This window comes from Eleginops maclovinus, chromosome 1 (assembly GCF_036324505.1).
Source record: "Eleginops maclovinus isolate JMC-PN-2008 ecotype Puerto Natales chromosome 1, JC_Emac_rtc_rv5, whole genome shotgun sequence".
Taxonomy (NCBI): Eukaryota; Metazoa; Chordata; class Actinopteri; order Perciformes; family Eleginopidae; genus Eleginops; species Eleginops maclovinus.
In genome coordinates this window covers 16117114-16127939 of record NC_086349.1, presented here as the reverse complement: position 1 = coordinate 16127939, position 10826 = coordinate 16117114, and the positions used below count along the sequence as shown (strand labels likewise).

General features: G+C 44.5%; 1 protein-coding gene and 1 long non-coding RNA gene across 3 annotated transcripts; one reads left to right on the top strand and one right to left on the bottom strand.

Moving 5' to 3' along the window:
• Nucleotides 1–1346: 1346 nt before the first annotated feature.
• Nucleotides 1347–3258, top strand: LOC134868179 (adenosine receptor A1-like). Its single transcript, XM_063889110.1, has 3 exons — nt 1347–1796; nt 1874–2331; nt 2451–3258. Exons 1-3 carry the CDS (start codon nt 1459–1461, stop codon nt 2600–2602), a joined length of 948 nt encoding a protein of 315 aa, XP_063745180.1. The 5' UTR covers nt 1347–1458; the 3' UTR covers nt 2603–3258.
• On the bottom strand, nt 2739–9496 carry LOC134868193 (uncharacterized). Of its 2 annotated transcripts, XR_010166257.1 has the most exons (3): nt 9223–9496; nt 3528–3588; nt 2739–3453 (listed from the first exon to the last, which is right to left on the bottom strand). It is a non-coding gene; the product is annotated as an uncharacterized LOC134868193 (long non-coding RNA). The 2 variants fall into 2 exon arrangements; XR_010166256.1 differs by having other exon boundaries at nt 2739–3588.
• Nucleotides 9497–10826: the final 1330 nt, after the last annotated feature.

Genomic DNA, 10826 nt, shown 5'->3' with positions numbered 1-10826 from the left:
CATCGAGGGCAAGACCAAAGACATCTTGTGATCATGGTGGAACTAATGGCTAAGGACATCAGGAACAAGATTGTAGACCCGCACAAGACTGGAATCGACTACAAGACCACCAGCAAGCAGCTTGGTGAGAAAGAGACAACTGGTTTGATTATTAAGGATTGAAGTAGCACTGAATGACCATCAATCGCCCTCAATCTTGGGCTCCACGATCTAACATCTCACCTCTTGGGCATCAATGATCATGAGAGAGGTGAGGGGTCCGCCAAGAACTACACAGGAGGGACTTGATAATGATCTGAAGGCAGCTGGGACCACAGTCACCAAGAAAACACACTGCGCCGTAATGGATTAAAATCCCCTGCTGAAGAAGGCACATGTACAGGCCGTCGGAGGTCTGCCAATGAACCTCTGAATGATTCAGAGAAGGCTTATGAGAAGGTCATGTGGTCAGATGAAACCAAAATCAAGATCTTAGGCATCAACTCCACATGTCATGTTTGGAGGAAAAGAAATGCTGACTATGACCCCAAGAACACCATCCCCAGCGTCAAGCATGGAGGTGGAAACATGATGCTCTCGGGGGGTTTCTCTGCTAAGGCATGTTTTGAAGGGGATCAAATACTTATTTCCCCCAATTAAATGCATATTAATTATATCTTTTTTTATGTACATTTCTGGATTTTAAAAAATTACTCTCACTGTGAAAATAAACCTACCATAAAAATTACAGACTGTTCAGTTATTTGTAAGTGAGTAAACTAACTAAATTGGCAGGGGATCAAATACTTATTTCCTCCACTGTACATGCTGAAAAGCGTGTGACAAGGGACCAGTACATCCTTTACTTCACTAAACTTGTTTGACATCTTTGGTTGTTTTGATTTTAAATCTAAAAACCTATGATTAACTTATAAAATGTAGTGCCCCATGATCGATCACGTTACCCCACAGCATATAGAGTAGTTCAAATAGTTACAACAATAGAATACTGTTCATAAGTAATATAATATATTTCAAAATCTGACAATTTGAAAACGTTTTGGGTTACCGATTTAAGAATTTAAACACTTTATCAATATTTTTATGTAGTTAACATTTGAGGACCACTGAAAATATGAAACACATCTTTGTGTGAAAAATGTGTCATGGCTCATTTAGAGTTTGTCTAAGTCTATTGAGACACGACAGTCTGTGTGAGAAAAAGCGTTTTTTACCAACTGATGAAATACAGATGGCGTCTCTATGGAGTGCACGCCTGTTGTGTGTACACAGAAAAGCGCATGCCTGTTGCATATAAAGATCCTCTGTTCATTACAATTCTGGTCATTTAAAGCCAAGAGCTAGAAGTGGAGGAACATATTTTCAACGCAACAACCACAGATTATGTTGGACATAACTTTCCATGGCCTTTATCAAAATTCTTAGCTTCTCTGACTTTCTTCGTCCCCTCCTTTAGTGATGACTGACTGGAGTTGGGTGGCCTACACGGTACTAGAAGTGCTGATTGCTGTGTCCTGTTTCCTTGGTAATGCGTTGGTGGTGTTTGCGGTGTGTATTGGCATCCGGGATTCCCTGAGAGAGCCCACTTTCTGCTTCCTCGTTTCCCTGGCGGTGGCTGACTTCCTGGTGGGTGTGGCGGCTGTGCCCCTGGCTGTCCTGTTGGATGGCTGGGTGAGTGTGACCCCTGACCTCTGCCTTCTCCTCAGCTGTGTCGTGCTCGTGCTGACTCAGGCCTCTGTGCTGTCACTGCTCGCTATCGCTGTGGACCGATACCTCCGATTACACATACCCCTCAGGTAAGGTCAAACTGATTTAAAGCTAAGGAGCTTTACACTTGCTGCTTGATTGGATTTGTCTTTATTTCATCCCTCAGATACAAAGCCCTGGCCACACAGAGGCGTACATGGATGGCTGTTTCTGTGTGCTGGACTCTTTCCTGTATACTTGGGTTCACCCCTCTGTTTGGCTGGCGTAACTACTCCTTGCTAACATCTGATTTCACCAACACATCCTCCTCCGTCTCTCCACCCTGCACCTTCCTCTCAGTTATTTCCCTCCCCTTTATGGTTTATTTCAACTTCTTGGGATGTGTCATGGCCCCCCTGCTGGTCATGACTCTCCTCTACACTCAGATCTTCCGGAGCCTTCAGGGCCGTCTAAAGGAAAGCTGTCCCCAAGCACAGGCTTCCCTGCTCAAGGAGAAGAGGCTGGCCTGCTCCCTGGCTCTGGTTCTCATTTTGTTTGCCATCTGCTGGATTCCTCTGCATCTGATGAACTGTCTGCTGCTGTTTCAGAGTCCACAAGCTGTGACACGGGGGACCCTCTATACAGGCAGGTAGCTTTTCTAGTAGTCTGAAGTTGGTATTTTATCTTAAATATCCCATCATAATTGATCGCACCACTTACCAGCAGTCGCAGTGAAATCTGACAATAGCAAATCCATTTTCCAGGTATCCTCCTGTCTCATGCCAACTCAGCCGTCAACCCCGTGGTCTACGCTTATCGCATCCCAAAAATCCAACAGGCCTACAGTCAAATATGGAAGCGCTTCATCATGAGGCTGAACTGTTGCCATGGGGACAAGCAAGTTCCCAATCAATAAAAGGCAGCCGAGCCTATCACACAGAAACATGTGGATCAGGAGGGGAAAACACGCCCTAACAAAGGAGCAGACACCTTTATCAGGAGTTTTCTCTCCCCACTCACACACAAAAATCTGACAATCACTCAATCAAACAAACATTTGAGACTTTATTTCACATGAACAACTGGGACACTACAGGCAGCCCCACAGTGTTTGAATTTGTGTCATGTTTTGTTAGAAAAAAATGCATTCTCTTACAATCAGTGCCTGCTTGTCCACTGAATTTATTTGTATCAAAGCTATCCCATCAGTTTTCACTAGAGGGTGCTGTAGACTAACAGGCTCACTAGCTACTGTTGTACACAAACTATCACACCATCAGTGTTGGTGACAAACACTATCACATTCACTGATTATTGGATAACCCATTTAAGTAAGACTTTAATCAGATGTACATAAATCAGTCATTTTACTGCCTCAATCATTTCATGTGTATATTTGTGCTGCTCATTTAACTTGCTCTTTCTTCCTGTTATCTACGAATAAATGCGATACTAAAATGAGAGTGTGTTGATGAATCATGTTCAGTGGACTCCTCAGGGAAGGCAATAGACTGTATAGTTATCACCTGAGCAGGGTGCTATCCCACCCACCAAACTATACAACCTACTACCTCACCCTGACAGAGCCCGGATCAAACACACCACACGTCCACGTCCTATTCGGGAACATTAAACCTAATTAACCTGTCAAAGCACAAAGAAAACAACGCATCATATTATGCTGACAAATCCATCCGTACGTATTGATTGGGAGCGGGGCTGCCCATCTGGAGGAGACAGTCGGCGAATGGCTGACTCAGCTGTCTCCTTGGGAAAGACAGTAGATTGTATAGTTATCTCAAAAAGCGGTTACACAACCCCACAACTATTCAATCTACTACCTCAGCCCCAAGGACAGCATCCACGTTGCTTCCGCATCAAAGATCCTCAAAGGTAATTTTCCTGCAATGGTACATAGAAAAAAAGACAGGGGGGATTATCTTGATTATTCTCTGTAAAATACATGCAAGGAAACACTTGGTAGTACTGCCTTTTATAGTGTATATTTCCGTTACATTTGGGATGTGTTCTATTTCTGTCCAAACTCAAAGAGCTCTTTTGTATTTCAGTTTAATATCGGTCTTCCTTTTTGTTTCTGGAACCCGGCACATTTTCACCCTTAAACCCAGCTTCTGTTTTTTGATAGTGTTAAATGTCTTGCAGGAATTTGTTCCATTAAATTAAATCAAAGACAAATTATTTAATGGTTAACAGACATCGGAAAGTGAGAGCACTAATGTGTAAAAAGCCCAACAAACAACTCACTGGCTTCCTGACTTGGATGTGATCGAAAGAGAGAAAAAAAAATGCTCGACTCTGTGCCAGGAATTTGTTTCCGTTTTCTGGCCAAAAAACTGAGCTCATTTCAGTGGGCTATCCCTGTGTAGGCTTGCTGCTGCTTCTCAGACGGTGGTACACACACAGATGCCTGCAAATATGGCTTCCACCAGCTGCCTCTGATTGAATACAAGGCTGGGATTCTGCCCCCCAAAACACAACAAGGAAACACAAAATGGCGTCTCGTTCATCGGCCATTTTAGGTCTGCTTAAAAACACTATAAGGTCCACCTTTCCGCTTTTTTCCTGAGCATGCTGTCTCTCGAAAGAGAAAAAGTGTCCCTCGTATTGACAGTGATGGAGAATCAACCTCGTGCAAAGCACAGAGACGAAGCCAAGAGCCCGAACGAAGCGCTCACAGTCATGGGTACAAAGTAAGAAAACTGTAACAACATTTATCAGACAGATGAAAAGTTCAAGGAGAAAAAGCACATAGAGCAGGTCACTGGGACAATTAACAGATCAGCCCTGGGTTCGACTAAAAAAGTTGGCACTAAACACGTTGATTTGTTAACTTTTAAGACTCACCCTCAGACAGCTGAACGCTCCACTCTTATTGGATAAAGGTTGGGATGGGCCAGCCAGTTAACATGGAAGCGACTGAAGGGTTAACGAGTGCCAGACTAAAATGCCAGACCTGGGCCTCAGATACACAGAGACAGAGTTAGGAGGTACACTGCCTGCATAAATTAGCATACAGCCACAACCCCTGAGACATGGTCCAGGCCAGCCCATAGTTAGCATGCAGTAGACCCTGCTAGTCTGATTACAGAAGACCAGACAGACAGAAGGGGGTGGGGGTGTGTTGGCATGATGCCCAACTCTGCCACCATGCCAGTGACAGATCTACGAGCTCTGTTCTGTCGCCGGGAAACGTCCCTTGACTGGAGCTGTATTTGGACGACAGACTCATAGTGAGATGACACAGTGTACTGGGGGAAAATGCTCAAACTAATGAAGATTTAACAGGACCGAGCATAGCCTCGAATTAAAAATATGTACACATTAAACGCTTCTGGGGAATTTTTGTGCTTCTGGGTTAATTGCGAAAATTGGCATCTGTTTCACTGCACAACTCCCGACTGTTTAGCAAACACAGAGGCCAATCTCGGTCAGTCATGTGATCTCTATTGGGCGCTGTTGTCTGTGATCGTGGACTTTGTCTATGGCACATAAAAGGGGCACACAAGGCTTGGTGGGGCAAATCCTTTTCTCTGTCAACAGCACCAAAATAAATGAGCCTTCAGCCAGTGGGGCAGCTCAGATGATCTTAAAGGAAAGGCAAAAAAAGTGGCCTATGAGTTAATCTCCGCTGCCTATCAGACAGTCTGTCTGTGCGTCTGTCACAGCAGCATTACAACTTAATGGTAGTAAATTCATATTAGCAAGTTATGTCCTCTCCTGCCCTCGGATAAAGCTGCACTGCCGTAACCGACCAGGATATGTTTTTCTGGACACAATTTCCTGTTTCAGGATCTATCTCTTGTAAGCAGTTACTCATGTTTCTTCTTTTTTTTAAAGACCCCATGTCAGATGTAGCACTGGAAATGTAATTTCTATAATAAACAGATGAACAGCAACATCATCTATCAAGCCCCTACCTAAATCTTCTACAGGCATTCAACATAACATATTGGTTTTCAATGAGTACATTTGTATAACACTGATAACACAAATATTAAATATGAAAGGTTTTAAGAAAATTCAAAAGTCAACACAACTCAACAAAAAACGATCAAAATGACTACAGATTTTGCTCATTTCTGATCAGAAGTCAGAATAAAAATGTGTGCTCAACGATTATTCTACAGACTTCTTACATCAACATGCTGTTCGATCACAACACACAATAAAACAACTTCAGCATCTATAACACAACAAACCCCATGCGAGAATCAGAACGCATTGTGGAAGCAATAGGCCGTAGCTTCCTCCCGACACTGTTGGAGGATGCAGGTTTCGCGGATTCATTCCTCACCCAATACAAACGGCGTAAACACACAAATTAATCAGCGAATCCCCGAACACACACAGCACACTCAGTTGCCAACAAAACTCCTCAGAATTGGAGCAGATTTTAGCAGGAAGCAGAGGCAGGGAAATACCTATTGGATTGCCCGGTCCCTTGGTCCGCGTGATGGGATGAATGCTTGGCAGACACAACGGAGGGGGCACCAGACGATTGGTACAGGTTCCTGTGTTTCTTTCTCTTTCTCTCTCTCTCTCTGAGCTGTGTGCCAAGAATGGGCAGTGTATGTGTGCCAGGCAGAATTTCAATAAGGGAGGAAGGAGGTGGTGATGGTGGTGGGCAAAGAGGAGGAGGAGCAGTGGGGGAGCTGGAGTTGGCAGAGGAAGTATGCCACACAATAAACGGCAGAATGAAGAATTCCCACAGTTAAAACGATGCAAATGGGTGTCTTGTCTTACTCGTGTCCAGTCTTAAAATGGTATCGAAGCATATGGCAGATACGAGAAAGAGGGCTGATCCTCAGAGGAGCGATATGGTGATTTTATTGTACATGCTTTTCCATCCTGCTCACTCCCTGAGGAATGCCAGCTTCCTACATTAAAGGACGAAGGACAGGAGCTCTGAGCGTCTTCCCACTTGGCAAGGTGCCCACTCTGATGCTCTGTATATCCTCATTAACTAAGCGCAAACACATAAGGCTCATGCTTGCGTATTCGCATGTATACGGATATCGATGCCATATGCGTGAAGTCAAACACACTGGAAGACACGGCACAGTGGCTTAACCTGTGTACACGAAAGAAAGTCATCTTATCTGATCCTGATTTATTAAAGCCTGATTAGATTAAAATCGCTTCTGGTCCTTTGCCATCCTCTGTTTTGCAAGGTAAAGGGCTGCACACAAGCCTCAAAGGCATAAGAGCAAGGTAAACATGTCAGGCAACGTGTTTGATAAAAAGATAGTATGCACCAGATAAGCAGAACTATAAAGGCAGCCTTTGTTTTGACTATCAACAATAATTTCAACCATTGAAGTGGAGCCGCGTTGAATAACTAGTATCAAGTATGAAGAAAAGGTGGCAGGGCACCCACTCTTGTAAATCTACAAGATTTCATATATAATAATGGAAAATGCATATGTATATGAATTGGGTTCTTATTTAAGAGAATGAGATGTATTATTTGATAAAAGAAATTAGGAAGAATCTCCGAGTCATTGGTGTATTAAGCTTAAGTATACCGTGCAATTACCCAGATGCGTTTCTAAAACCACTGAGTGAAGATAACGCAGATCAAAGGTTTACTTCCTCCTCTTCATTTACTCTCTCTATGCCCTCTCCTCTTCTCCACTTGTCTATGCTTTTGCCGATGTGCTGATGAGATGTGTGGTTACCATGGTTTCAAATGTTTCTGAAAGCTCAGATGCCTGGCATGTTGCTACACGCCCACATGGCACAGCATTCACTGATGCAACACAGAGCAGGCCACACAAACAAACGCTAACATGCAGGGTGTGCATGCATGTTTGTGTGCATATATACAAAGATTAGCGTGCAAAGTGTGAAAAGCGGTCATGTCAGGACAAAGCAGCTGCAGCTTCCTGCATGAGAAGAGAAACTTCCTGTTGCCTCGCTGCAAACCGCGGCTGGTCAGCCAAGATATCAACCAATCAGCTATGTTGAGGCTGAATGCAGGAAGTAAGCCTGACTGCCTCTAGGAGAAAAACTCAGAAACATTATGAGGCAACACGATAAGTTCATCTGAGGATAAGAGAGGGGCGGGGAAAGAGCTCTCTCACTCCTGCCTCTCTTTCTGTCTCTGTAACCCTTGTTCTCTCTCAGCTTCTACTTTCTTAACCTTTTCCTCGTGTCACTGTCACATGTCGATAACACGAAGAAAGGTTTCTTCATTTATTTTTGTTGTCAATTATTTTGCTGTCTAATGTTGGTTTTAAGTCACAGTTGCTGATGGCAGAGAATTAGGAGTGGTATATCCACGAATTGTGAGGGGCACGGTGAAAGGGTCTGCCCATATTCACAGTTTCACAAACACGTGGCACGAAGGCGCCATCTTAACATAGAACCGTATTTAGATCCAGATAAAGTATTACCATAAGCCAGTCCAGTTAGAGTGCTTGAAAGCTCAATTTGGTTTTCGTTAATTTGCATATCCTGTTTTAACTCATACAGAGTGCAGCATTGGTATTATGTTCCTGTGTCAGGGTATAACTTCAGGCCTCTAACTTCAGACTCGAGTCAAAAGATGCAGGGTAAAGTTAAAAGATTTCTGAGTACGACATATCAATCTGTCAAATGCTACTCTATGCTTTCTTATAAAATAAACCAACAGCTTCACTGATCGAATGAAAAGGATCTACTGCAGAACACCAAGAGTAAACATTTCCTTTTAGAGGAGTCTGTTTGTTTCACCTCACTCTGTTTCATATCTGCATCAGTTTCCTTTGAAGTGCAAATCTTCGACGCAGTGGGTCAAGGCAGTTGCCACCTTTAAACAAACTGTCACACCTTGAGATGACAGAAACATAACAAACTGTCACACCTTGAGATGACAGAAACATAAAATTCACGCACAAACATCATGTCATGTTCCTGTGAAAAAACTGCCACATATTTGGGTTGTAACAGTGGCTGAAAGTGCAAACAGCACAAGAAGGGAAACAAAGTCAATACTGCCTCTGTATGAGCTATCACAACGGCTCATGATGATAAGACTTCCAAGTGTCCCACTTGTCCTGTGGCTGCAGCTACTCTTGTGCTGCCCTGAACCCAACAACAACTCTCTCAGTCGACCTTCTGAGGTCAGAAAGTAACCAAGGGCCTTTCCCACCTCCTGCCAGTCTACACAGAGTCACCTGTTTGGTACAGAAAGCCACAGTACTCCCTGTCAGAGCCTGCTGACCTCGAGCAGACAGGGGAGAGGAAGCGGGCGACAGGGAGAGAGAAAAAAGAGATAATGGAAGCAGGATAAAGAAGATGGTCTGCAGGGAGTCGAGGAGTCCGTCTGAGCTACAGAAAAGTTCCTAATGTTATGTCCATTGAGCCAAAATGGCGGCGATTGGAGTGCAGCGTGGCAACGGACGACGATAGACACATTTACAGTAGGAAGACCATGATGAAAGACAGAGAAGAGTGCGAGAAGACCGAATGAGAAAGATTATAGGGCTGTGAAAAAGATGGGAAGAGGTGTCGCAGGATAAAAAAGAAAAATACCTGGAGCCTGTACGTGAGCGCCGGGCTGGGCCGCAGGACTGGAGGAGAAGAGGGCCGTGATGGCGGGAAGAAGGGAAAAGAGAGGAGTTGAGCACACCCTCTGAGAGCTACACCCCCTTCCCACAATCCCCTCCTACTGGCGTGAGTGCGTCTGTCCGTACACAGGGTGACAGAGGGACGCCTGCTCTAACATAGCCCTATAACACAAACACAGAAAACGCACACAAGCCACAGTTTCCAACACACAGCAAAAAGAGAAAACAGAAGCACACTACACTCACGTTACTTGCAGTTTCATGTGCCCAAAACGAAGACAAACACACAGACGGAGAACACAAACACACACATAATCAATTTGCCAGCCTTTGGATCGCCCTCTGCTCTGCCCTGTGCTGAGTTTGCCTCGGTCCGCCTGCCCACTTTGGCACTGCTGCCAAGAGGGAAGGGGAGAAAAAGAGAGGGGGGGGGGGGTGTGTAGACACAGAAAGAGGAAGGGAGGGACATGCTGTAGCGAGAGAGAGAGAGAGAGAGAGAGAGAGAGAGAGAGAGAGAGAGAGAGAGAGAGAGAGGAGGAACAGAAAGAGGTGGAGTCAGAAAAAGAGTTGAGAAAGAGAGTGAGACAGACAGACAACAAAAAGAAAGAGAAGAAACTGTCGTGAGCAGACGCGGTGACACAAAACAGCGGGACAGCAGCTGGCAGCACTGAGGATTTGTATTTTAAGCATCCAAAACACACCCCTCACCTTGTACTGTACTTACTCTACTCTACCCTGCAGCCTCAGACAGATGGCAGGAGAGTCTTCTGCCCTGTTGTTACAATCAATAGATCAAAAAATCCTAAGCTGACTTGAGATTCGAACTCATTGACATTTGTTCTCTTCCCTCAGAGAGGAGTTGTCGTCATCTTTATTCTGCCTGCTTTTCTCTGAGTCTCCCTCCATCCTTTCGCACAGTCGTCCTCTCCCTCCATCAGGGGATAATATCTGCCCTCCTTGGTGGGAGGGGTTTAAGGGAGTTCAGCTAAATGAATCAATGAGCGAGGAGGGTGGATATTTCAAAGAATGTCACTTTTTCTACAGCCGCTGGCATCTTTCCCGGGTCTCCCTTTGCTTTTTCACACCAGCAAGACAGTTGAACACCAATGCAGATCTTGGATCAGCGAGCTGTCGCCTCTAGATGACCCCAATCATTAGGAGAGAAAACATAAATCCATCTGTTCATAAATGGCCGACCTTCTCCAAAGCCCTGCTCGGAACCAATCAGTGGCATTTGAGCGGGTATCCCGAGCCGAGCCAACCAATCAGAGCTCAACTCTGAGCTGATGTCATTTTGAAAATGTTAAGGGTAATAACAGAGGAATACTTTCTAAATAGCAAACTAACCCTCTCTTCCACAACTAAAATCAACCACTTAAAGACAAAAAACAACTTGTATTCTGTCTTGAAACAGTTAGTTCTTTCTGGCAGCTGCTCTAATACCTGACTTAGAAATTAGTTATTTAGTCCTCAAACTGACCGAACACAGACACACAGACATTTTTGGAGGGTTCTCCCAGTCCTCAAACACTCACCGCGGAGACAAAACAGACCACAATAGTCCAGTTT

What these genes read in the sequence shown, in the direction of transcription:
- LOC134868179 (XM_063889110.1), top strand. Translation starts at nt 1,459, where the DNA reads ATGACTGACTGGAGTTGGGTGGCCTACACGGTACTAGAAGTGCTGATT. An exon ending in CGATTACACATACCCCTCAG is followed by an intron (nt 1,797 to 1,873) that starts GTAAGGTCAAAC and finishes TTCATCCCTCAG; the next exon opens with ATACAAAGCCCTGGCCACAC. An exon ending in ACGGGGGACCCTCTATACAG is followed by an intron (nt 2,332 to 2,450) that starts GCAGGTAGCTTT and finishes TCCATTTTCCAG; the next exon opens with GTATCCTCCTGTCTCATGCC.